Source organism: Maylandia zebra, linkage group LG8 (assembly GCF_041146795.1).
Source record: "Maylandia zebra isolate NMK-2024a linkage group LG8, Mzebra_GT3a, whole genome shotgun sequence".
Classification (NCBI taxonomy): domain Eukaryota; kingdom Metazoa; phylum Chordata; class Actinopteri; order Cichliformes; family Cichlidae; genus Maylandia; species Maylandia zebra.
This window is the reverse complement of record NC_135174.1, coordinates 18,273,334-18,299,791: the sequence shown is the minus strand read 5'-3', so window position 1 is coordinate 18,299,791 and position 26,458 is coordinate 18,273,334. Positions and strand designations below refer to the sequence as shown.

Below are 26,458 nucleotides of genomic sequence, written 5' to 3'. Positions count from 1 at the left end.
TGCTTCCGTCCCTTTTTGTGCAAGATAGCATACTTGTGACTGAAATTCCCAGAATCCCCTGTCCCTGCAAACCTACTTTGCTATGTGGGACACTTGTTGCATTAGTGCTCCTTTAATTGACTTGACATTTAATGTAAGTTGAAACCAATGTTTCTCACTGGCTGGTTAATCATCCCATTTTGCTCCAGGGTTAGTTTCCTTATGAGGAGTGTTTGCCCCTGTTTTCAACAGATTCATGCACGTTTTCCCTTCGCCTCCCACATAGCACCACTTTTTTTTTTTTAACCTCAGCATTGTGCTTTAACAAAAGATTAAATTTAATTCACGTCCTCGCTGGTTTCCCTCGTCAAAGTGCATCGCTGGCATGATGTTGCTAGAATGGCAGGCTGTGGCTTGTGCTGTCACATTAGCCATGTTGTCAGAAGCACATTTTTGACACACAAGGGAAGGACTCACGCTACCACAGCTTTATTTGCCACCCAGCTGGTGATTGCTAAGTTGCTAAAACTTTCTAGCCATAGACACACACACATACACACATACATACACACACACACACACCAGGGAAAGACAAACTTCCCCTGGAATTCCGGCGCAATCGAGCGTAGAAAGAAGATTGAGCATGTAATTCAGCTCATGTGGCTGCATCGCTGGCCAAGTTCATTTAATTAGTGGCACCAGTGGATGAAAGAGAGACTAACAAATTTGAATTTAGACACTTTTGCTACAGAAAAGGAACCAGTGAAATGTATTCATTTTTTGGGATTTCACTGCAACAGTTAATCTAAAATGTTCAGGGTTTGATACACAGGAGGCTGAATGAATAAATTAAGGTATTATGCCTTACTTTCTTTCTTGTGTCTTTCTTTTTTGTCAACGCAGGGCCTCCGAAGATTTTCAAAGTCACCGAGGCTTCCACACGTGAGTTCAGTGCAAATTCAGTATCCTTCTAGTCAGGTTTCACATTTTCAGATTTCCTTAACATACTGCTGGTATTGAATTTTAATCTACAGCTGGCAGTGCCTTGGAACAGCTGTTGTCATTACGTGTGCTGTGTATTTTTGAGATTTCATCCACCATTTTTTTCTGGAACTTACTGCAATGCTAGTGAGTACTTTGGGGGGACTTGTGTAAGGACTTCCCCTACATGAAAGCAGCTCAGTCTCTCAAGCTGGCACACTAACTGGGTCAATAGCTCCTTTAATGGGAACTCTTATGAGCTACTTTGCTTACTGTATACTGAACTTATCAGTCTGCTTTATTGCTGTATCATTAAAACACTATTTACAGTGCTCACTTTGTCTGTTTTAAACGGCTGTGTAATACAGTTCTGTTGGCAGAAGCACAGCACATTTCTAACATTAGTAAATTAATGATGGACATACTGTCAGCTGTAAATACATAATTGTCCTCATCGGCAGCTTTAAACCATATTAGATGTTTTAAACTTGACAGATAGTTTGAACAGAACAGTTTTTAAGATATGTTTTAGTTCTTTTTTGTTTTTTCATTAAAAAAGATAAAACAAAAAAGTCTTCTTTGGTGTTTGTTATGCATAAATATATAAAGAGATAAATATAAGAGCTGAATCTTAAGTCTGGATCTGAATTTATTCTTGCTTTAATTTAAGATGAATTTTCCAAGATATGCACATTTTATCTATATTACATACAGTAGAAGCTTTTTTTCCTCTCACTGAGAAAAAAATAAATTCTTATGGGTCTGAAAAAAGTTTTTTTTTCCCCCATTCTCAAGTTAAAATTTTTAATTATTATCTCAAAATCTGGTAATGTGAAATTTCAAGATTTTTGTCAATTTTTAGTTATTTTCTAACACCATCTGTAGCCCAGACCCTGACCCTTACCCTAAACCTACCCCTAAGGTCAAATTATTGACTTGACTTAAAAATAAACTGAGATTTTGACTCACAAGTAGAGATGAACCGATCCGATATTACCTATCGGTCCGATACTGACCTAAATTACTGGATCGGATATCGGAGAAAAATAAAAAATGTAATCCGATCCATTAAATATCACGAAAGCACCTCACAAAACTTGCAACACGCCGTAACTCACCTCAGAACGTATGCATCACGTGATAGAGCAGCTGTGGCATGCAGGACCTGTCGGTGGTCTGGATAGCATGTGGAGCTTCGCTAGCAACCGGCATTTCATCTCCGACAAAGTTATCCCCGAGAGAAGTAAAGCAAGTGTGTAAGTCCATCTCTGAATGTTTGTAAAGCATTCCCACGTTAAGCTTAACAAGCGACTGCCTCTCGCTCTCCGGCTGCTACTTCAATCGTGAAACTGCTTAAATCAGCTGATCGGCTTTTCTGTCGCGAGTCTGTCTCTCGTTTGTTTTTGGCCCACTTTGCGCCAGAAAGAGCAAACCAGCGGCTGAACAACAGCAGCACGTTTAAGCTTGATAAGCTGTTGTTAGAATTTATTTAATATTAATTTCTACACCAGGATCTTTTTCTACGTAGCTGACGGCTGGTAACTGTGCAGGGGCGGATCTAGCAAAGTTTAGCCAGGGGGGCCGATAGGGCATTAACTGGGAAAAGGGGGCACAAAGACATACTTTTCTTTCTTATTCTCATTTAAAATGTCTAGCTTTTAATAAATAATTATCTGACACCCAAAGTTTTAATTTGATGTAAAATGAATAGAAGTCAATTACTGTATATAGTGACTATTAAGTCTAATATACCCTAGTAAGCTATAGTACTTTTTACTTTGGGAAGGTACCATCTGTGCAGTCTGCAATTTTGTTGAAGAAAGATGTTGAATCTATTTAATATTTCTTGAAAAATAATTGATTTCTGTGCATTTTTTTTCACACTGCATCAAATTAAGGTTGATTACGTCGATTAAGCATCATGAGGTGGAGCGTGAGGGGTGGTTCCCTATTTTTTATTTATTTAATTTTGTTGTTGCTGGGAGTTGGAACCCTATTAGTTAGGTTGCTTAATATTTACGCTAAGTACTCTTTAAAATACCAGAATAGGGAGGATGGTGTAGGTCTAAGTTTATTAGATTGATCAGTATTGCTGAACTATGAAATATTTTTTTTGTATACAGGTATAACAGAATAGCTTTAGTGTAGTTGTTGTTTTAAACTTGAGTATGAACTTGCAGACTTGCAAAATGCAGCAAGATATTTTAAAAAACAGTTTTGTTGATTAAAAAACACTATATCGGATTCATATCGGTATCGGCAGATATCCAAATTTATGATATCGGTATCGGTATCGGACATAAAAAAGTGGTATCGTGCCATCTCTACTCACAAGTAGCAGATTTTTTTTCCAGTTGCAAAAATAAGCTCCTATAATCTTTCAATAGTTAAGAAGCCTTCGAAAAAGTTCATGGATCCAGATCCAGATGTGACTCAAAGAGTTAACCATTTAACTAAATCAAGACAAAGTCCCATTTCAGTTAAAATTATAATGCAAGTCCAAATACACCATCCAAAAGCAAATAGGTCTTCTTACTGATCTTGCTAACAAGCAGAGCTAACTATCATCACTTTACTGTTTTTATCTTACTATTTTGAGAGTGTACAGTTTAGTTGCTAACTCTCCATACTGTACTTTCTTTTTGTGCAGCAATCCAGGCTTCCTTCTATTGTGGAAACCAAGACTGATGACCCTGACGACTCCTTCCACCTGTCGCCAGCCACGCGCTCCCGCCGCAACCTCCTGCTGCCCAACTTCACCAGCCCCGTTCGCCGCACCTCCCTGGGGAACCTCCTGGGGGACGAGTTACGGCAGTTCAACGCCCTGCGACGCTGCCGTTCGCCGAACCTTAGCCGTGGCTTCCTAGGACAGAGCTCCCCTCAGCCACCTTCGAAAAAAGAGCACACGACTCCTGTCTCAGCCCCGAGCACGGCATCAACTGCAGCTGAGGGAGAGTCAGGAGCTGAGCAAAAGCCTACAAAGCTGCTCATTCCAACTGTCACTTGTTTTGGGCCACCGGATCTTAGTCCCAGGTAGTCATATTTAATTTCAGGCCTCAGCCAGAACATAAGTAAAAACGCAAAGGCTAAATTAATGTCATACAATTCCATGCGGTTTAATAATAATATGTACTCAGGAACTATAATACTAACTAAAGTACTTTACGGCTGTTCTATGTGTGTTTTGATGATACATAAGGAGCATAATTTTTTCTTTCTACTTCAAAACAATTTCACACGTATTTCTTGAATGTTTATATAGTCACCTTGATTTTAATACAGTCATAGTATCTCCAAGAGCATCTGAATGAGGCTTTGCAGTAATGGACTGAGCAGAAAGCTGCAGATGGAGTGTATTTGCATTGCATATTTCAACAGATGTTACTGCATTTCATAACCATCATACCTTATACTCCCGATCCCGCTATCTGTATTCATAATGCATCCCTAAGTCACCCAGTAAGTTCTAGGTATGGGTAAGTGCTGGTTCACAGAGCTCAGGTGTCTGCCCCTCCAGACTTGTGCTGCTGTCTTCATGTTCAAACCCACATGGGCGTCTGCCAGCAGCAGCTCTCATGGCACATCGCTCGGTCGTCTCTTGGCTCCAGTGATAATTGAAAAAGCTCTACTGTTACATTAACTCCGGTCTCCCTCCTCTTCACCCCTCTCGCCAGGGTTGTAGATGGCATCGAAGACAACGGGAGTACGTTCCATTTCAACGTTGAGCACAGCAGGCCTAATGCCAGCTCAGAGAGCAGCAGCACCCAAGGTAAGTCAAACCACCCACGAGCTGCTAGGGTCACCTGGGTGCCAGATGGCTGGAGGTAAACTCAGGAGTTCAAATAGTGGATACCACAAGGCAGGTCTGCCTGCTTTAGGGGGAATATGAGAGCACAGCAGAATGAAATGACAGCCAGGTGTCCACAGAGTCAGAGAACATGTTAAAGGACAACTGAGGTCAAAGCAGGGCTCTGGCCATCTGACCTCAATCTCCACGCATGGTTGCTTTCCTCCTAGGATTACTATCAGTTTCAGTTCAGTAGAGATTCAGCTAATTTGCTTATTAAGGGGAGTGCTTTGGTAGCATAGTCTTGCAACTTGCATCTCTTTAGCTCCTCTCTGGCGATCTCCAGTTTCTGTTTTGATTGCAGACAGTTATTCCTGTCTGCCTATCATCATCTGCTTGCTTGTGGACACTATGATACTAGACCAAGGTTATATAGAAAGCCAAAGCACTTTCTACAAAGACTGCAAAACCAGTCTTTGTAAAGTTAAACACTATGTAACACAGTGCAATGTGCAGCTGTGTTAGATTGCATAATATAAAGAAATTTTCAAATATGTGTTGCATTATGCACTCCAGCAGAAAAGCAAATTAAACTCTCTATACAGCTCACAAAACTGCTGTTACAACTAACACATCCCACCCACCTCAGACAGATAAATTAATGCATATACAGTTTGTGAATTTTCTGTATTTGTGTAAAACTATAGCCTAAAATATCATCCTTTTTTCTTGCAAGTCATAAAAGAAGAAAAGAAGGACTAAATTAAATGAAAAATAAATCACGTGGTCTCTTTTTTTTAGGAAGAATAAGGAAACGTTAGATACCTGTTGACGGGAAAATGTGAACCTCTAAGAATAGTTGGAAATTTGCATGTGAAATTAGAGTGAGGTTCTTTCAGTCAGTAGAATGACAATCATGACTCGGCTCCCCTTTAGTATTTTTTAAAAAGAGATTTAGAGCTCTGTCCTCCCCGGTGTTTCAGTCTCAACATGGGAACAACGAGGAGCCACTGGTCAGTCGAGTCGAGATCTTTGTCCGGTGTACAGATAGAGGATGCTCACAAAGAAACCATGGGTAACATCTAAGTAGCTGAAGTCCCTTCTAATAATGATGTTCATGTTTATGAGCCCACCATCAAGAGAACAGTGAACAACAACGGTGTGCATGCAGGACTGTAAGGAAAGAGAACTGTCTGTGTGCACCACAAAGCTGTTTAAAACTATGTTTTGTGGATGAAAGAAAAGCTTAAATTTCCTCCAGGTAGATTCCTCATCAAAAGTTACCAAAAGCATTGAATGGCAATGACTCCTGGGAGTCAGAGGGTCACACCAGACACTCAAAGCGAAGGATCACTTATTTTTGTCCATCATAAAAAAATATGTTTCTATTTTGGGGATTTAAGTGAAATTTGGATGACGTTTCATTTATAGAGAAATTTAAACATACATAGTTACACATGCATGTATAACTTCTATCGGCACATACTGGGGTCATGCAACATAATTTTTCTTTATATTAAAATTGATCAATCCTCCTGGGAGCTAAAACTCCTCCTATTTTTCTTCCCCTCGTTTCCCAAGACACCACACAAAATAATCCTGCTCTGCTCCTGGAGACGGAGGAGGTCAGGCAGAGCATCAGTCAACTCAGCCTTCAGGTGAGCTACAGCCCCTTAGCCCAAATTAAAATTGATAGCACAGAGGATAATGTAGCCCTGAGTGTGAATTCTCACAGATCCAGAGCAGTTTGCTCAGTGCTCTCCTTCTTATTATCATACATTCTGTCTTTGGTAGTGACTGAATATGAAACACAGGAATAATTAAGAAACAAAAATCCATCTTATTCTATGTTGTATGTAAAAAGCAAAAATATAGAATCACAAGCTTCACTTTTTTTGTCACACAGATAAATTTGTAGCATCTCATCTACTATCGGCCTGCTTGGTGTATGTAAAGGGAAAATATAAAGTGAGATGAAGCAGACTTGATGCCGGCCTATACCTCAGTCTCCCCCTGCTCTCTTAATCTGAATGTAAATAGAGAGAAAGCAGGTGCAGCAGGAGTATCCAGATGGGTGCTGTCTGAAGTCAATATTAATTAATCAGCAGGGCACTTCTGCAATGCAGAGGATGGCTGGTAGTGCTGACTCTGCAATTTAAAAAATAGTTGACAACCTCTCTCTACTTGTGGCCCTTTTGGCCCCCATCTGCATTTTGTATATCCTTAGCTTTCTGTCTGCTTTATTCTCTGCTAGGGTCACTTACCTGCTCTTCTTCCTTGATTTCACAAGTGCTTTAGAAGACATCTCTTCAAGAGGGGATTTCAACTTTTTTACAGTCCTCGGAAGGTCATCAGAAAGTTATAGCTGGACATCAGCCCGAGAGTAAACTTTAAAGAGAGAAGCTGATTAATTCATTAATTAAGCAGCGATAGAACCTTATCATTTGTTACCTTAATGTTTCCCTTGAAAATTTACCTACATTGAATATGTTGGAAGTCTTTAAATGTCACATGTAAACTGTAAGTGCTCTCTCCACAGATGGGCACGTTAAACCAGGAAGTCTCTGAGCTCACCAAGAGCCTTCACCACATGATGCACATCCTCCAGGCTCACGTATCTTTTCATCACTACAATGCCTCTTTCCCCTCCCATCCGTGTGGTGTCCAAATGGCGTCCAACTCTCCCAGAGCCTCCAACAGCGGCATGCCTTTTAGTCATAGTTCAGCTTTCCACCTCCATAATGTTCCCGGGAGCCACTATTCCCACCAAAGTGCCCCAGCCGCTGGCCACTGGAGCTGCAGTGGAACTACTGAAACCCCAACAGAGAGCCACCAGCGGCCTCAGTCCTGTAGTCCGCCTGCTAACCACTGTCCAACACTCTCTCCAAAATCTTCTCCTAAATCTGTCCCGTGTCATAGCTCTGAGAGCATGACTGCACATCTGTGGACCAGCCCATCACTTCTTAGCATCAGCCCAGGCTTCCATGGAGGAAGTCCAGGCCTTCCACCTCATGCTGGACATGAAGACAACAGACCCCTCGGTGCTAGCTCAATTACCATCAGTCAGTCCCAGCCCACTTTGTGCCTGCAGCCTCCCAGTGATAATGATGAATACTCTTGCCTTTTGTCCAGTGTCCCTACAGGAATGTCCACACACAGCCTGCTGGACACATCACCCAGTCATTATGCCAACCTTAATCCTTTAAAAGCCTCAAATGAGGCCATGTGTGTCCTGATGTCCACCCCGCCATCTCACCCTCTGATCCAGGATACCTCAATCTTCCAAATTAAGGATTCAAACTCCTCTCTCCACCCTGTCTCTTCCTCTCCACCCACATTACCATGCCAGCCTTTTGGGAGTTCTGTGGATTCAGGATCATTACAATCTGATGTTATTGAGCCCCATCTCCCACTAGGTGACCCATCTGCGGTGGAGCACACCAGTCTGGAATGCCTACTGGGAAACACAGGCTCTTTGGAAAGCAGGGACAGTGGAAGTGCATCTTCACGACGGTCCAGCATCGGCGTTCAGACTCAGAGCACAGAGCAGTCGTGGTGCCTGGACCTCACGGATTAATATTTCCACATCTCAGCAGCAGACTGGAACAAAGCAGAACCCAACACGAAATTTCTAACATGCAACTTCTTCATGCAACAGTGTTTTCTGAGACTCTGGCAGAGACTGTCGATGTGTGCTCTGTTTCCCCACCTTTTACTTCCCATGCTCCCTTATTACTCAAACTCCACGCAATTTACACTATTTCTATGCAAAAGCATGTATTTTGTGCTTCATTTTGGCTTTACTGAAGTGTGTCTAAAAAAGAAAAAAGCTCACGACAGTGGGTTCCAGTATATATATTGTATATTTTTTCCAACATCTTCAGAACAACTTGCAGTTGATAATACCTGTTACCTCCTTGCATGGTAAAGTAATTTATTCTTTTTCCTACGGAAAAGGTTTCCAAATTAATGTGTAAGCATTCTACATGACAACCAGTTGATTGTGTACACAGGCGCTGTATTTATGTGCAGACAGGTGAGGATGATTTGCTGTTTTAAGAATACAGAGGAACAAAAATGAAACATGCCTCACTTTGCATGTAGAAAGTAGAGTATGTGCATCACACGGCATAGATTGTTTATTGTTTTTAATTGAATGTCTTTCTCAGTTCAGCCTTCTGGGTTGTTTTGTGAATATTTGGACAATAAGTATCTAATATTTAAACTCCACCAACCAGTACACAGTACTTACTTATGATTTCAGTTATAATTATGTTAGTATCTTCCTTTAAAGCAGTCTTAAAACATCAAAATTTCCTATTTTTCCTCACTAAAGCGTTAAATAGAGCAAAACAATGCAAAAGAAAATCTTCCTCAAGCATTTATAATAAACACACCATAGCTGCTCATAATTTAAACATAAATAAAAAGATTTAGCTTCAAAGAAAAAAAATAAAGTGGGTCCCATTAAATATTTAAACTGGTCTTAATTTATGAAATAAAAATGCCTCCGAGGGACAAAAAGATGAACTTATGACACTTATAGAATTTTCAGAGTATTCAGGAACTTTTGAATGATTTCTCTCTGGCTGACAAAATAAATATGCAGAAAATGTGCAACTGTGTCCTCTGCTGTTGTGTCACACTTACCACTGTTTATGCAAATGATATTTCAGAGACAGAAAACATGTCAGAATAACCAGCATACTGTGTGCTATATATGACTGCTTAGTTGCAATAAGCCATCAGCAGTCAGGAGACCGGCATAAGCTTTGGAAAATTGCTTTGGAATTATTTAAGGAGAAAATGCAGTTACCGGTTATTTGTGTCAAAGCTTGAGAAAAAAGAAAAAGACAGAAACTGGATTATTTTTCACTGAGGCAAAGCTCTGAATTTTCTTGGATTTGGATTACGATGCTTTGCTGTTATTTGACAGGTTATTTGTGGTTTTCAAATCTCATGGTATTGCTTACATATATCAGTATAAAGACTTTTATATGCCAAGAAAAGTCGTGTTTTTGCGTTTTTTCCTAAAACGTTTTCTGTTTAGTTATTAGGTGATTAGTACTGATGCCTGAAAAAGACCAAAACTCACAATTATTAGACATCACTGTATTTGTTTAGTTTACTTTATTATTACTCTGGAAATTTGATGATTGTCTTGTCTGATTATTTCTTAATAATTAAGTTAAATTTGCAACCCCGAGTTTAACAAAATGAGAAACGAGAGGGCTGCAGCAGTTCAGCTTTGAAATAAATGGCTTCATTTTTGATATCTTTGAAGAAAGGATTAAAGAGGAAAAAAGATGTTTTTTAGAAACATGAATGTGTCCACAAGTTGAATAAAATTTCAGACGACCACAGAAGAACACAAAGTCAGCACCGTGCTTTCTTAAAAGAAGAGGATTTGTCCTCGTCCTTACTCGCCACTCAATCTGATTATATAAGTCAATGTACAATAATTGTGTTTTTTTAAAAGAAGCTGTTGATGAAACTTCCCAGACAAGAAAATAAGCAAACAAATGATCTTCTTTGCTGATTGGAACAGAGTAATTCTTCATATCTACATTTTTATGTAAATTTGGTTCATTATTAACTCATTATTTACACTTTCTAACAGAAGCAAAGGTTGTTTAACTGGAAAATCTGTTGGAAAACATCGGAATATGACGCTATTCCTTCAACAGCATATTGTGCATTCCCTGTAAGTTGTGTCAGTGTGTGTTTTCCAAGACCCACCATGTGGGTGTTTCATGTGTTCAAGGTAATATTACACTGAGCATGCAAAAGCAATGCAAATATTACACAACAGGTCAGAAGAATTGGTTGATTGCGCTTTATACGTGTCCTCACATCATGTTGTTACTTTGTGCTGCATATGTTGCTTATACAAACAGAACAACTGGTGTGCAAATATATTTGCACATTCTCTTGATGAGTCAAGTGGTGTCACGGTGTGTTTTTGCAGCATCACAGTCTGATCTTGATATTTCACTCTGTGTTTGTGCAAAAACCCACATGAAGTTTTGAGTTAATGATACACTAGATTCGCATCAATTGCACAAGACCAAATAAAAAAGAAGGATGGAAACCAAGCTGACACACATTTGAGGAATCACTCTCCAGAAGGATCGTTCATCAGGTGGGATGTGTTTGTCCTTCAATATGTGGATTATGGTGGAGCTTAAAGAGTTTGATCTTCTCACATTTATTCCCTTTTTTCATGCAGAGATTGGTGCAGTGAGGCGAGGCATCCTGAAGACATGAAGACTGTGATTGTTGCTGTTTTGGTTTTGCTGGTCATCAGCCAGAGTGAGTTAAGCTTCAGCCTGTTTCTATATGCATCATTTTCCATATCTGTCAATGAGGCACATTTGGGAGACTCTGCTACTGTTCTATTTACTGTATTTAAATTATTGGCTGTATAAATGCTTTGCTACAGTGATTAAACCTGATTTATTTTTTTTCCCAGGTGATGCTCTGAAGTGTTACTGTGGAGGTCTGCGACACTGCCCAAACTCTGTGGAGACCTGCCATGGCTTTAACAATGTCTGCACCAGTGCCATCATTTATGCAGGATCTAGTAAGTCAAAACCCTCATTTGGTTTAGTGTGCAGGAAAAAAAAAGAACAAAATTAAATCAGTTACAACAGATGATTTCATACCACCTTGTTTTCCTTGTTTCCACAGCTCCCAGATATTTCAAAGGTTGCATGAAGTCAAATGACTGCAGGATAATGAATCAGCCCGGTGTATCATCTGCCACTTGCTGCTCAGCTGATCTGTGCAACAGATACTAATGCCTGTAAACATGTTTACTGTCATGTAGTGTGCATTCTGGTGTTCTCATAATAAAGAGCAGTTTATTTTATCTTTGGCTTTTATATCAGTTCTTATTTGTATTATTTTCTATTCTCTAGAGAATTAATTGGGGTTTTTTCTTAAATGACAACATCACTTCATTACATTAATGTTTTTGAACTATTAGTTATTTATTGAACACTAACTAGGTTTGTTATGGCCAATTTAGAAAGGTGCTCATCATGAAATATGGTTTGTCAGTGGTTTGTTAAAGTAATAATTTCTGATTTTACATACAAAAAGCTGTTATAGGAAACTAACCAAAAAACTGAAACACTGAGGACATTAAAATGTGACTTAAAATTGTCAGTCAGTCAAAAGGTTATGCTTTAGCCAGAAACGGAAGCTATATTTAGATTATTATTAATATCCTTTTGTTATTCATTTATTGGGAAAATGCATCAAAGCGTTGTTACATGGGTGTTAGAAAATTAAATAATCCGCAGCCCTCTGAAAGGCTGGAACGACTAAACAAAGAAAATGATCAAAACAGACACAAACACAAAGAGACTGTTTACAGATGTTTGTATATATGTTTTTAAATAAATACATACAAAAAAAAACACTGATATAAAAGATCTGATATTTACAGTGCAACATAATGAGTTGGTATGATGTACTGACCCCAATACTATACCTCATGCACAGTATGTTATATTCCTGAATTAGTCTTATGTGTAAGAGGTATGGTAAAAGTAAGGACACAGGTTATATGTTTGTATTTAATTAGCCAACACTAGAGGATTTCATTTGGTTTCATTACTTGACAGAAATTACATTATGAGTTAAGTGGGATAGAAATTGCAAAGAACAGACAAGACCAGATGTAAGCTTGTACTTAATGCTGACTATGAATCATAAAAAGGCAGTATACCTAACAGACAACTTACCAAAAAATCCATTTCACACAAACATAGAATTTGTTCCCATTTCTTTAGTAGAATCTATGAAAAATGTCAAAGTTAATGCAAACTAACTAGAATTTTCCCATCAACAAAGCAAATCCCAAAGAGCTATAGGTGAAAACGTGACATATCTCAGCACGGTGTCCAGTGTGTCCTTAAAATAGAGGGAAATTGGACAAATAGAGAAGACCGAACAAGTTCCAGGCCTAAAAAATATCTACAGCAGGTGAACAGTATCTGAAGGACATTAAGAAGTAAGAAAAAATCCAGCAGACCTGACACATACATCAGGCCCTTCAGTTGATCCATCTACTGTTTGCTGAGACCTTGTCAGAAATGGTCCCAGTGGATGGTTGGCTGTCAAAAAGCCTTTCTTAACCAAGGCAAACAGGAAGAACAGGTTGAGGTGTGCCACGTTACATAAGAACTGGACTGAAAATCAACAAATCCAGATGAATCCAAATTACAAATTTTTTTGTTCAAATCATCATCACTATGCCCAGAGGAGGTCAAGGGAGATGTGTTGTAGTGAGAGTGTCTACAGCAATCTTTAAACCTTTGAAACTCAGTCGAGACTCTGTCATGGTTTGTGGCTGCAATTCAGCCAGTGGTGTTGGGAAGTGTAACACTGTCAGTCATTGATTGAGCTCCCCAGAGTCTGCACCTCAATATTTTTGAAGCAGTTTTGGATCATTTTAACAGAGAAAAGAACAAAAGGCAACCAACATCCAAAGAAAAGCTTTGAATGTCCTTCAAGAAGCCTGGAGAGCTAGACTATTTAAAGAAATTACAAGAACGCTTGCCTAAAAGAGTTCAGAATGTGTTAAAGAATAAAGGTGATCATACCAAATATTGATTTTCAAGCTCGTTAGAATTGTACAAACTCTGTTTTTTCCTTAAATGCTGCATTTTAATTTATCTTTTCAGATGTTTCAATAAATCGCTGCACCAAATTCCAATTTTCCAAGAAAACATAAAGTAATGAGGGGTGACGTGACACTGCTTCTATTTTTCATTTTATATTATGCCAATACTCAGTAAATAAAAGCTCTGTTTTTTTTAGTGACACCAGCCTTTGAGAAGTGGTTCCATGGTGTAATGGTTAGCACTCTGGACTTTGAATCCAGTGATCTGAGTTCGAATCTCAGTGGAACCTGATGGAAAATTAAACTCTTTGTAAATGGATACTGGATTTCCATATATGTCTGCATTTTCACATTTTCCTGACAAAACATAAACAAAGGGAAGTGACTTGAGACTTTTGCACAGCTCTGTATGTATGCTAAGACCTTTTGGGTTTATGCTGATTGTCTTGTTACAAAGACTCCATGGGCTTACTTGGCAGTTTTCAACTTTGACAAAATCAAAATCGTGTTTTAAAAGGTTTTTTGTTTTTTTTTTAAATCTCTTCTCAGTTCTACATTAACACTTTATGATTATTTTTAAAACCCTTTTTTGTTATTTTTCAGGGTTTTTTTTATTAGTATTCAAAAGATGTGTTTTTCAGACATTTTTCATCTGTTTGTTTATGTTGTAAAACAGCTTCTCTAGTTGATTTCTTACTGGAACTCTTCAGGGACACACTGATCTGAAAATGTCCCTTATGATTGCACTCTGGTATTTCCAAGATCAATAACAAATCGTCAAACTAAACAATTCTCTGTATTTGATGAGGGTTTTATCATGTTCTTTATACCCTGTTACAATTTGCTCACCTATTTATTTATTTATTTATTTGCAGTGTTGGTCCAAATTGGCTGATTGCGCTTTATACGTGTCCTCACATCATGTTGTTACTTTGCGCTGCATATGTTGCTTATACAAACAGAACAATTGGTGTGCAAATATATTTGCACATTCTCTTGATGAGTCAAGTGGTGTCACGGTGTGTTTTTGCAGCATCACAGTCTGATCTTGATATTTCACTCTGCACGCTTGCACAACAAGACCAAATAAAAAAGGAGGATGGAAACCAAGCTGTCACACATTTGAGGAATCACTCTCCAGAAGAATCATTCATCAGGTGGGATGTGTTTGTCCTTCAATATGTGGATTATGGTGGAGCTTAAAGAGTTTGATCTTCTCACATTTATTCCCTTTTTTCATACAGAGATTGGTGCAGTGAGGCGAGGCATCCTGAAGACATGAAGACTGTGATTGTTGCTGTTTTGGTTTTGCTGGTCATCAGCCAGAGTGAGTTAAGCTTCAGCCTGTTTCTATATGCATCATTTTCCATATCTGTCAATGAGGCACATTTGGGAGACTCTGCTACTGTTCTATTTACTGTATTTAAATTATTGGCTGTGAAAATGCTTTGCTACAGTGATTAAACCTGATTTATTTTTTTTCCCAGGTGAAGCTCTGAAGTGTTACTGTGGAGGTCTGCGACACTGCCCAAACTCTGTGGAGACCTGCCATGGCTTTAACAATGTCTGCACCAGTGCCATCATTTATGCAGGATCTAGTAAGTCAAAACCCTCATTTGGTTTAGTGTGCAGGGAAAAAAAAGAACAAAATTAAATCAGTTACAACAGATGATTTCATACCACCTTGTTTTCCTTGTTTCCACAGCTCCCAGATATTTCAAAGGTTGCATGAAGTCAAATGACTGCAGGATAATGAATCAGCCCGGTGTATCATCTGCCACTTGCTGCTCAGCTGATCTGTGCAACAGATAAATGGCTATCATACACAATATTTTCCAGCGAATAAATAATCCAATCCCACACATTGTGTAATACAATTTTCACAATAAAATCAACTAATTATACACTTACACTGTTTTATGGCCATCAATAACTGCAAATCCTTTGTTAGTCTGGTGTTCCTTAGAATAGATTACTTCACTTTATTGTAATACAACTATAATTCAGGGGAGAAAAGAAAGCAAAATCAGACAATAACTTACATTTTCTGCAAAACAAAATACGGTTGTATCTTTGAGTGTGTTCCAAATCCCTCCGAATGTTATTTGCTTTCCAATTGCACCACCATGTGGCATTTAACCATGTGTTGTTTCTGCATAGAGATGACCTTTGTTACTAAAGAGTCACAGGAAAAATGTTTTTGTTTTTCAAAATGTGAGAAAGGTTTTGGAGTGACTGAGTCAAAGTCTGGACATAAATCCGACTGAAATGATTTGGCATGACTTTAAAGGCCATTCATGCTCAAGAAACCGCCAGTGTAGCTGAATTAAAACAATTCTGCAAAGCAGAGTTGGCCAAAATTTCTCTACGGAGTTGTGAAAGAATCATTACCAGTTATTGCAAAAGCTTGACTGCAATTTGTGCTGCCAAGGGTGGCACAACCAGTTATTAGGAAAGAAGAAAATACTTCGTTAATTGTGTAAGTATCTCTGAAAATATAAATAGAATTAATGAATCCCTTGGCTACACAAATGTGTCTTTTAAATCGCATAACATCTAATTGTATTTCTAGCTTACTAAACATCCAGAAGGATATAATAATAATAATAATAATAATAATAAATAATGTCAATTATGTCATGAAAAGTTGGATCAAGTCTTTTTTTTTTTTTTTTTTTTGGAGTATGAGTTTTTGAATTTAAACCTTTGTTGCAAATTAGCCAAGCACTGCGAAATAATCTTCCTCTAAAAGTCATTGCAAGTGTTTCTGTCATTGATCATTTTAAAAATAGTACAGGACTGAGCTAGCTCCTGCTGACGTTCTGCAATCTCCGTATTTGATTGGCTGTGACATCACATCACATGACAAGCGAATCCAGGAAGTATTTTTGTTACTGAAGGCGGAAGCATATATTCCACAGAAGCTGGAAGTCTTTTAGTGGAACGGGAGAAAACGCTGTTAACGAGAAATAACATCGTTATAAGTCACTCTACACACGGTACAGCGAATCTTGTTTTTTCGTTTTCGGTAAGAAACCCAAAACTTCCTGTTAGCTGATTAGCATTATGAACTGATTTGATCGTCGTTAATACAGACGAGCTTTAGCTTCCGAGCTAACTGTCTGACTGATGGTGTTTTTGTCCGTATAGACGGTCAAAGTTAAACGACTAGCGGGTTCACCCGGTGCTTTTGGACTTATAACTACAAATACGCACACTTAAATTGTTTGTTAGTGTCCTGTTGACTACAGAAGCATTTCAGCTTGTGAGACAGCATTAAAAACAGAATGGAGCCATTTCTAGGTTGTTTTAGCTTAACTCGTCAGCTGTTACTAACATGCCAGACTAGGTCTTTCAGGCCGATATCGATATCAGTGTTTGAGAGTTCAAGGCTGTATGTGGTGCCCTTTTCCATTTTATCATTTAAGTGTTTTTTTTTTTTTTAACCAAACAACATTTGCTGCTGCTAACAAATAATTTCAGATAACTGTGGCGGAGACCTGCTCAGCTGTACTTTTAGCAGTTAAAAAAGTGAACAGACTGCATGTAGATCTATGGTTATGAACTTCACATGACAGCGACTGATCTGAATCTTTTGTGTCAGTTCGGTATTGTCTGATAGAAGAGCTGACAGGCTTTATAACGTAATTAATAATAACTTATATGATGGATACTGCGTTGTTTCTACGCTATAATCGGGGATAAACAAACGTTAGTCTAGCAGAGGTATGAAAAAACAAGTGTTATCTACAAGCTAACGTAAAAATCAGTCACTTATAGATATGTATTCCTAAAATGTACCCACAAAAAAGGTTCAGTTTATTTTTCTAAAAATGTTTCAGGCTTGCCTGGATCGCCGCTGTTTTTGTCGCCCCGGAGTGTGATTTCTGACCTCGCTCACAATCGGTGCGTGGACTTCCAACCCTTCTCAAACTCCGAGTATTTAGTTTGTTTCCTAACAGTCTCTGTCAATGGCTGGACGTGGTGGTGGAGGAGCAAACAGGCCTAATGGTGCTGCAGCAGCAAATAAAATCTGCCAGTTCAAGCTGGTCCTGCTGGGGGAGTCAGCGGTGGGGAAGTCGAGCTTAGTGCTGCGCTTTGTCAAAGGGCAGTTCCACGAATTCCAGGAGAGCACCATTGGAGGTGAGAAACACGTTTCTAAATGAAGGAAACTGATTTTGTTTGGAAGCTGTAGGTGTTTCTCTAGGTAGATTATGTTGCTGTCTGCATGTTAAGTGAATATTGTTTGAAATTTAGGAATCTTAGTGCTGTATCAGGTTTGATAACTCACATGGGTAAATGTGCCTTTCATATTCCTCTCAAGTATTCCCAAATGTTAAATGTCATTTAAAAACAAGCATCTGTAGAAGAGCTTTCCTTAAATAACATTGCTGACATTTGGCAAATGTTTCATCAAAATAAAAGCTGTTCACATAAAGAACATGCATTCACTGGTCAGTATGTTAGGCGCATCTTGCTAGTACCAAGTTGGGCCTCGTTTTACCTTCAGAACTGTCTTAGTTCTTCATGGCATAGATTCTACTAGTGCCGAAAACATTACTCTGAGATTTTGGTCCATATTGACATGATAGTATCACACAGGTGATGCATATTTCTCAGCTGCATATGTATGATGCAAACCCCTGTTCAGCCACATCCAGAAGGTGCCCTGTTGAATTCAGATTTGTGACTGTGATGACCATTTAAGTACAGTGAACTGATCGTTGAAGAAACCAGTTTGAGATGATACGAGTCTTGTGATGTGGCGTGTTATCCTACACAGAGGTCATGCACCTATAGATGTGGCATTTAGAATTATATAAATTTGTGCCCAAGCTAATCTGAAGTGATGCAATGCCTCCTAACTTATCTTCAGATCAGATGTGAACAGGATAGTCTTCTAGGAAGATTGAGTGTTTCATTTATTTATTGTTTACGTTTTCATTCTCTCTGCAGCTGCTTTCCTCACTCAGACTGTCTGCCTTGACGACACCACTGTGAAGTTTGAGATCTGGGACACAGCGGGTCAGGAGCGCTACCACAGCCTGGCTCCAATGTACTACAGAGGGGCTCAAGCAGCGATTGTGGTCTATGACATTACCAACACAGTAGGTTTCACCCACAGGGTAACAGTTACAGTATCTCAGAAAACTGAGTACACCCCTCCAATTTTTGTAAATATTTAGTTATATCTTTTCATGGGACAACACTGAAGATATGACACTTTGATACAATGTACAGCTTATACAACAGTGAAAATTTGCTGTCCCCTCTAAATGACTCAACACACAGCCATTATTGCTTAAACCGCTGGCAACAAAAGTGAGTACGCCCCTAAGTGAAAATGTCCAAATTGTGCCCAATTAGCCATTTTCCCTCCCTGGTGTCATGTGACTCATTAGTTTCACAAGGTCTCAGGTGTAAATGGGAAACAGGTTGTTGAATTTGGTGTTATTGTTCTCACACTCTCTCATACTGGTCACTGGAAGTTTATTAGGCACCTCATGGTAAAGAACTGTCTGGGGATCTGAAAAAAAGAATTGTTACTCTACATAAAGATGGCTCAAGCTATAAGAATATTGCCAATAGGGCTGGGCCATATTATACCGTTCACGGTAATACCGGTATAATGTTAGGCAACGATAGGAAAATGAAATATCGCGATAGAATGGGAGTAAAACGCGCATGCGCAGTGCCTTTGTTTTCATACGCACATGGCCGATTGTTGAGTGAAACAGATGAACCAGAATTGGTTTGTAAAAATGGTGCAACTTCCGTGATGTGGAACTGGTTTGGTGTTTGTCCGTCAGATACACAACAAAGCACATTTTTTGCAGAACATGCAAGCGGGCCGTCGTTATTGTCGTATTTGTCGGACTAAGATGCTCTTAAATCTGGGAGTAATCTGGGTCCTAAACTCCGTAATCTTCAGGTCAAACAACACTGCAGCATCACTTAGAGTTAAAAACTGTCTAAATTCTTTCATCTTTAATAAAACGATCAGCATTGCTGCTTTACGAGGTGTAACTATAAAGTTTAACTTCCAGGCATCCATGAAAACAAAAGTTATTACATTTAACGGAGTTAGAAGTTAGCAGGAAGCTAGCGGAAGTTAGCTCGCTAGTTTCGCTAGTTACCTAAGCATGATATTGCATGTTCTGACTGAGAGATTTCTGAAAAAAATCAAACGTACAGCTCTGCTATCACTTCCAACATAAATGAAGACAGGAAACTAAACAGCAGTGACGTTTGTAGGGTTACTGAAGTTGGGCTAGCTGGTATATAATGATGTGCTACGTGATCGCTAGCGACACAGCTATGTTAGCATAACATAAACAGTGAAGCTGGAGGACGAACACTAACACTTTTCCACTTATAAAAGTTAACGTGAAGGTTCTTCATGGTTAGAGACAAATGCAATCGCATGGCAGGATGCTGTAAACGGACCAAACTTCAGTCAGGAGAACAACTGAGATAATCCATCCACAATACGAGGTTAGTCATTAATATACTGCAACAACATGGGAATAGAGCAGCTGCCAGAGAATTCAACATTAATGAATCAATGGTACAGAAGTGGAGGAAGCAAGAAGAATGAGTTTAATAAAGTTTGATTTATCTGACTGCTTTGTTTCGCTTAATGTGCCTTATAATCCCGTGCACCTTATGGTCCGAAAAATGCGTACTGCACACTGCAGTTTAATGTTGCAAAGCACCTCTTTTTAACTTCAGTGGATATTATACATGGTTATGCTCAGGATGTGTCAGCCCATTTCTACTGGAAATGCCTTTTGGTTAAACTTTCAGCAAGGAATTTGCATTTGCACTGTTACATTTTTATAAAGCTTTAATGTACATAAAAACCAGCTTCTTGTTTAAGTGAAAATAAATGGAAGGTTGTCTTTTTGCGCTAGTAATGTTGTGGAGTTGTATTTTGTCTCGCATCAATTATATCGTCGGTTATATCGTTATCGCAAATTTTCAAATATATATCGTGATAAATATTTTTGGCCATATCGCCCTGCTCTAATTGCCAACACCCTGAAACTGAGCTGCAGCACGGTGGCCAAGACCATACATCAGTTTAACAGGACAGGTTCCACTCATAACAAACCTCGCCATGGTTGATCAAAGAAGTTGAGTGCACATGCTCAACGTCATACCCAGTGGTCTTTTGAAAATAGATGTACGAGTGCTGCCAGAATTGCTGGAGAAGTTGAAGGCATTAAGGCCTGTCAGTGCTTAGACCATACGCCTCACACTGCATCAAATGGATGTCCTCACAGAAGGAAGCTTCTTCTTCTTCTAAAGATAATGCATAAGAAAGTCGGCAAACAGTTTGCTGAAGACAAGCAGACTAAGGACAAGGATAAGACCAAGATTAAGTTATTTGGTTCAGATTGTGTCAAGGGTGTGTGGCAGCAACCAGGTGAGGAGTACAAAGACAAGTTTGTCTTGCCTACAGTCAAGCATGGTGGATGGTGGTGGGAGTGTCATTGTTTGGGGCTGTATCAGTGCTGCTGGCACTGAGGAACGCATAATTGAGGGAACCCTGAATGCCAACATGTACTGTGACATACTGAAGCAGAGCATGATCCCCTCCCTTCAGAAACTATCCCACAGGGCAGGATTCCAACATGATAACAAACCCAAACACACCTCCAAAAACTGAGGGTAAAGCTGCTTGACAGACCTAGCATGTCTCCAGACTTAAACCCTATTGAGCATCTGTGGGGCATCCTCTAATGGAAAGTGGAGGAGCGCAAGGTCTCTAACATCCACCTGCTCCATGATGTCATTATGAAGGAGTGGAAGAGGATTTCCATGGCAACCTGTGAAGCTCTAGTGAACTCCACGCTCAATAGAGTTAAGGCAGTGTTAGTGCCACACAAAATCTATCTTGACACTTTGGGCACAGTTTGGACATTTTCACTTAGGGGTTTACTCATTTTTGTTGCCAGTGGTTTAGGTAATAATGGCAAAAATGTGAGGGGTGTACTCAGTTTCGTGACATACTGTATGATGCTTGCAGATACTGCTTTGTTTAATTCATTTGTTTCATTGTTTTGTTGCTCCCAAAAGTGGAAGAATGCAAAATATGCTGATAATCAGTGATCATTTTTAAAAAATCACTGAAAAAACAGTTACAATTGTTAAGGTGTGTTTTGGCTTTTACTGAAGGATTCAAGATCCTCACTTATTTTTGTTTGGTTTTTTGCAATTAACCTGTAACTATGATTTAGATACAACCTCAGATAAATAGCAAAACATGATACATTCATTTAACTAAAACTAAGCCAAAATGAAAAAGCAATGTGTGAAAAACTAAGTACATCCTCACTGTTTCCATAGGAATTAAGAGTGTAAATAGCGGCACTTTAGTTGATCATTAGTAAGTGTGAGCACGTCTGTAAAAGCAGGTGCTTTTCAATTTTCTGGTCTGGAGCATTCGGGTGTGTGTTTACAATGCCAAGGAGGAAAGACATCAGCGATGATTTTAAAGGGTCATAATGTCATTTCCAAACAAATTACATTTATTATTCTCAGTAAAACTAATATTCACATGTGGAAAACATTAAACACAGTTTGTAATCTTCCAGCAAATGCACTGAACAAACCACAAGATGTGTGGAACAATGTCCTTTGAATAGATAAAACCAAAGTGGAGATGCTTGTCCATAATGCACAGCACCACTTTTGTGAAAACCAAACACAGCATATCAGCAGAAACGTCTCATACCAAGTGAGAGCACAGGGGTGATTTGGGCTTTTGGCGGCTACAGGAGCTGGACACCTTGCGGTTCTTTATTCAACTATGATCTCATCAGTATACCAAATTATTCTAGAGCAGGGGTCCCCAATCCCAGTCCACGAGGGCCGGCGTTCCTGCAGGTTTTAGGTGTGTCCTTGATCCACCACAGCTGATTTAAATGGATAAATTACCTTCTCAACATGTCTTGAAGTTCTCTAGAGACCTGATAATGAACTAATCATGTGATTCAGGTGTGTTGACCCAGGGTGAGATCTAAAACCTGCAGGGACACCGTCCCTCGTGGACTGGGATTGGGGACCCCTGTTCTAGAGTCCTATGTGAGGCCATCTTTCTGACAGTTAAAAAAATAGCTAAAATTGGGTCATGGAACAGGACAATGATTCCCAGCACAACAGCAGATCTATAATAATGATGTCTGGAAAAAGAAAAGAACTCAGATGCCTCGATGGCCCAGTCAAAGTCAGGACCTCAACCTCATTGTATGTTGTGGTAGGGGCTTAAAAAGCATTGCATATGCAAAGCAATATAGACTGGGCCAGAATTCCTCCACAGTGATGTGAGAGACTGATAACATCATAGAGAAGATGAGGTGTGCTTAATTTTTTTACACACTGCTTCTGCATTTTAGTTAAATAAATAATAACACGGTGTAACATGTTGTGTGTTGTTTCTCACCTGCAGTTGTATTTACCTAATATTTAAGATTATTTTTACATACATGACAGAGGGTGTGCTTTGACTCAGTGTAAGTTAATTTTAAACATATGCGTGTGTGTGTGTGTTCATGGGCTTGTGGGCTTTTTGAGGTCACATCAGCTATGCTAGTATGAAATTTAAAAAAAGAAAACATGTTTGACCAACATTAAAGATAGCTGTAGTGCTAAATACTTTGGGGAAATGCAAATTAAGTTTGTTGGTTTTTCAGGACACTTTTGATCGTGCGAAAAATTGGGTGAAGGAGCTTCAAAGGCAGGCCAGTCCCAACATAGTGATCGCTCTGGCTGGCAACAAAGCGGACATCGCAAACAAAAGAGCTGTCGAGTTTCAGGTATAAAGATGCATATAGAGGACTTAATATAAGCAAAAAATCTGATATTTAGAGGTTTCATTTGAATTTGTTGATTAACTTTTATATCTAAATCGTGTTCTCAGGAGGCACAAGCCTATGCCGATGACAACAGTCTGCTTTTTATGGAGACCTCAGCCAAGACCGCTATGAATGTCAATGAAATTTTCATGGCTATAGGTAAGTAATGCATTTAGTCACATATTCCAGTTGACCAGTTTGGAATCACAAATTAACCTAACATATGTGATAGATTAAAAAAACAAACCTGTATTGTTTTATTGTCACCTTTTGGTGCTGTTTTGGTGTTTCGTAGCTTTATTTTGAAATATCTGTTCCCCTGTCCCTGTAGCGAAGAAGCTACCGAAGAGCGAGCCCCAGGGTACAGCTGGACAAGGTGGGCGGACAAGGACAGGAGTAGATCTAGAACAAACTAACCCTCAGGGCAGCAGCAGCAGCCGGTGCTGCGGCGGCAACTAAGAAGCAAGAAAAAACGAACTTGGTGAACGAGCCCTGAACATCATTTTAAGGACAGCATGTAGCAAAAAGCCAGAGAGGCAGGAGAGGGCAGAACCACTCGCCACTTCCACACTGAGATTACAGATGAGATTATCTGCATCCCGTTTGATTAAAGGAACTTTTGTAAAGCAAATCATAAGCTAGAGGGAATTCCCAAGATCCCTCACTACTTCTTCTCTGTCTTTCCCTTCTGTGTCTGTCCGCCTCCCTGTTGATCTTTAGCATCTCTCTGATGATCGAATGCTGTTATAAATGATTTTGAAGCATGATGCTGAGGTTGTTGGAATTGTTGGAGTGTGTGTGTGCGCGCGTGTGTTTGTGTGTGTGTGTAGAATATGTATATTTATATATGCACACACGTTTTCTACTCCTGTCATTTGCCTATATTCAGTGGGGGGAAAAAAAGTACCCAAAAATATTAATCCTTAAATTACAAATGGTAGAGCGATTTAATCTTTTTGTCGTAATGCAGCATAAGCACCTGACATTAGCATGTGTAAGTTATCTTGATAGTGACAGGTGACATTTTGGAGTTAGCAGTTAGCCCTTGTATAAAATCATCTGACCGTGTCCTGACGTTGTCTCTATATGCAGGTTGGTTGGTTAGTTCCCAAGTTAAAGATGGATCTTTTATCTTTGCAAGTTGGCCATCTTTGTGTCCAGAAATTAATATTATCTATTTCTGGAAAGAGGAGATAGAAGACTTTGAAGGTTCTGCTTAACATTTCAGTTTAATGATGTGAGCAGGAAGAGGCAGAACTTGAAGGGTAGATGATTTTGTTTAACTTAATGTTGTTAGGCTGCTCTAACTGCATTTACACTAACAGATCTAATCAGAGTGCAAGCCAAGCACCTCTAAATGTGCCCTGGATTGTCTGATTACATACCAATCACAGTGCATAAAATTACACCTGCATTCCTTATACTTTCCCATCATTAAATTATCTAGTTGCAGATCACATTGTAATGCCAGGTGTAGAGGTGGCTTTGGTTATTCTTAATAGGGAGTTGGGTGAGACTGTTATAATAAAAGCTCAAGACTTTGCTTGCTGAGGGTGGTCGTGATTGGAGAGGCTACACTTCTGAAGAGGCTGTACCATAAATGCAGTTGTTTTCTTGCATTGTTTTATTGCTAACTGTAACACCGGAGAGTTGCTAGCCTTTTTTTTTTTTTTTTTTTAAAGAAATGTGAAATAACTTGTAAATCTGAAATGAAATAAATAACATACAAGATTCACTTTGTTTTGAGTTGTTTTGGAGTGTACTTCTCCCCCACCCCCAAAATACAGACCGGCCAGTAAGTTGTTGTTTTTTGTTTTTTTTCTCCCAATACTTTGTGCCGTGTGACCTGAATAGCACAAGTGGTTAATAAAATGGATCGATTGTGCTGGAGTTACAGTGAAAAGTATTCGCAGCGCTTCACTTGTTCCACATTTGCCTTAATTTTTGTTACATTTATTCCATTTTTGGAATAAGAATGTATTATTTTATCTCAAAACTCCTACACAAAATATATACCATAATAACAAAGTGAAAAAAAAGTTTGACTGAGATCCTTGCAAATGTATTAAAAAGAAAGTTGGTTTGACATAGTTTGGAAAGGCCTATACCTGTCTATATGACCTCCCATAGCAAACAGTGGATATCAGAGCACAACCCAAGACATGAAGTCCAAGGAATTGTCAGTAGACCTCCAAGACAGGATTGTATCAAGGAACAGATTCAGTGGGAAAGGGTACAGAAAAACCTGTGCAGCATTGAAGGTTCCAAAGACCACAAATGCCTCCATCATCTGTAAATCGAAGAAGTTTAAAACAAACAGGACTCTTCCTACATCTGAGTGACTGAGGTAGAAGGGATCAGGGAGGTGATCAACAACAGAGCTCCAGTGTTGCTCTGTGAAGACAGGAGGACCTTCCAGAAGTACAACCAGTTCTGAAGCACTCCACCAATCAGGCCTGTATGGTAAACTAGTGAGATGAAAGAGCACACCTGGGGTTTGCCAAATGGCAGCTGAAGGACTCTCAGACCATGAGAAACAACATTCTCTGGTCGGTTGAAACAAAGATTGAACTCTTTGACCTGAATCCCAAGCGTCATGTCTGGAAGAAACCAGGCACAGCTCATCCATTGGCCAATACTTTCCCTACAGTGAAGCGGGGTGGTGGAAGCATCATCTTGTGGGATGTTCTTCACCAGCAGGAAGCGGTAGATGAGTCAGAGTTGAGGGAAAGATAAATGCAGCAATGCACAAAGACATCCTTGATGATAACCTGCCACACAGACTGGACCTTGAACTAGGGTGATTGTTCAACTTCCTACATGACACTGACCCTAAGCAAGCAGCCAAGATAACAAAGGAGTGGCTTCGCAACCACTCTGTCAATGTCCTTGAGTGGAGTGGAGTGCCCACTCTGGGTCAGAGACCAGTTACTGACCCAAGTGGAAGAGTTTAAGTATCTAGGTCTTGTTCATGAGTGAGGGGAGAAGGGAGGAGGAGATTGACAGACAGATTGGTACAGCATCTGCAGTGATGCAGATGCTGTACTTGTCCATCGTGGTGAAGAGAGAGCTGAGCGTAAAAGTGAAGCTCTCAATTTACCGGTCAATCTACATCCCTACCCTCACCAATGGTCACGAGCTTTGGGTAGTGACCAAAAGAACGAGATCGCAGATACAAGCAACAGAAAGGCGCTTTCTCAGAAGGCTGGCTGGCCTCTC

At 39.5% G+C, this 26,458-nt stretch overlaps 2 protein-coding genes, 2 long non-coding RNA genes and 1 other non-coding gene across 7 annotated transcripts in view; all 5 read left to right on the top strand.

Annotated features, from left to right (window-relative positions):
- Positions 1 to 9,663, top strand: part of kcnh4b (potassium voltage-gated channel, subfamily H (eag-related), member 4b) — a 41,885-nt gene extending 32,222 nt beyond the window's left edge. The window contains exons 12-16 of one of the 2 annotated variants that reach the window (XM_004567461.3): positions 883 to 921; positions 3,611 to 3,993; positions 4,635 to 4,729; positions 6,329 to 6,405; positions 7,287 to 9,663. In XM_004567461.3, the coding sequence (XP_004567518.3) occupies positions 883 to 921; positions 3,611 to 3,993; positions 4,635 to 4,729; positions 6,329 to 6,405; positions 7,287 to 8,324 (1,632 nt within the window). In that variant the 3' untranslated portion in view covers positions 8,325 to 9,663. The remainder of the gene's footprint in view (positions 1 to 882; positions 922 to 3,610; positions 3,994 to 4,634; positions 4,730 to 6,328; positions 6,406 to 7,286) is intronic. The other variant, XM_012923634.3, reaches the window with a different exon arrangement.
- A 1,155-nt stretch (positions 9,664 to 10,818) lies between these two features.
- Positions 10,819 to 11,618, top strand: LOC106675616 (uncharacterized). Its single transcript, XR_013099993.1, has 4 exons — positions 10,819 to 10,889; positions 10,977 to 11,059; positions 11,220 to 11,330; positions 11,438 to 11,618. It is a non-coding gene; the product is annotated as an uncharacterized LOC106675616 (long non-coding RNA).
- A 1,979-nt stretch (positions 11,619 to 13,597) lies between these two features.
- On the top strand, positions 13,598 to 13,669 carry trnaq-uug (transfer RNA glutamine (anticodon UUG)). The gene has a single exon. It is a non-coding gene; the product is annotated as a tRNA-Gln (tRNA).
- A 761-nt stretch (positions 13,670 to 14,430) lies between these two features.
- Positions 14,431 to 15,289, top strand: LOC143419968 (uncharacterized). The gene is made up of 4 exons (XR_013099992.1): positions 14,431 to 14,536; positions 14,624 to 14,706; positions 14,867 to 14,977; positions 15,085 to 15,289. It is a non-coding gene; the product is annotated as an uncharacterized LOC143419968 (long non-coding RNA).
- A 963-nt stretch (positions 15,290 to 16,252) lies between these two features.
- LOC101465912 (ras-related protein Rab-5C) lies at positions 16,253 to 24,974 on the top strand. Of its 2 annotated transcripts, none has more exons than XM_004567462.6 (6): positions 16,253 to 16,407; positions 17,222 to 17,522; positions 18,336 to 18,487; positions 23,078 to 23,200; positions 23,305 to 23,398; positions 23,571 to 24,974. In XM_004567462.6, exons 2-6 carry the CDS (start codon positions 17,351 to 17,353, stop codon positions 23,696 to 23,698), a joined length of 669 nt encoding a protein of 222 aa, XP_004567519.1. In that variant the 5' UTR covers positions 16,253 to 16,407; positions 17,222 to 17,350; the 3' UTR covers positions 23,699 to 24,974. The 2 variants fall into 2 exon arrangements, with proteins under 2 accessions (XP_004567519.1, XP_004567520.1); XM_004567463.6 differs by having other exon boundaries at positions 16,254 to 16,378.
- The last annotated feature ends 1,484 nt before the right edge of the window (positions 24,975 to 26,458 follow it).

Excerpts from the sequence above, each read along its gene's own strand:
- LOC101465912 (XM_004567462.6), top strand. The coding sequence starts at position 17,351 with ATGGCTGGACGTGGTGGTGGAGGAGCAAACAGGCCTAATGGTGCTGCA. Across the intron at positions 23,201-23,304 it reads AAAGAGCTGTCGAGTTTCAG|GAGGCACAAGCCTATGCCGA; the intron begins GTATAAAGATGC and ends TCGTGTTCTCAG. Across the intron at positions 23,399-23,570 it reads TGAAATTTTCATGGCTATAG|CGAAGAAGCTACCGAAGAGC; the intron begins GTAAGTAATGCA and ends CTGTCCCTGTAG.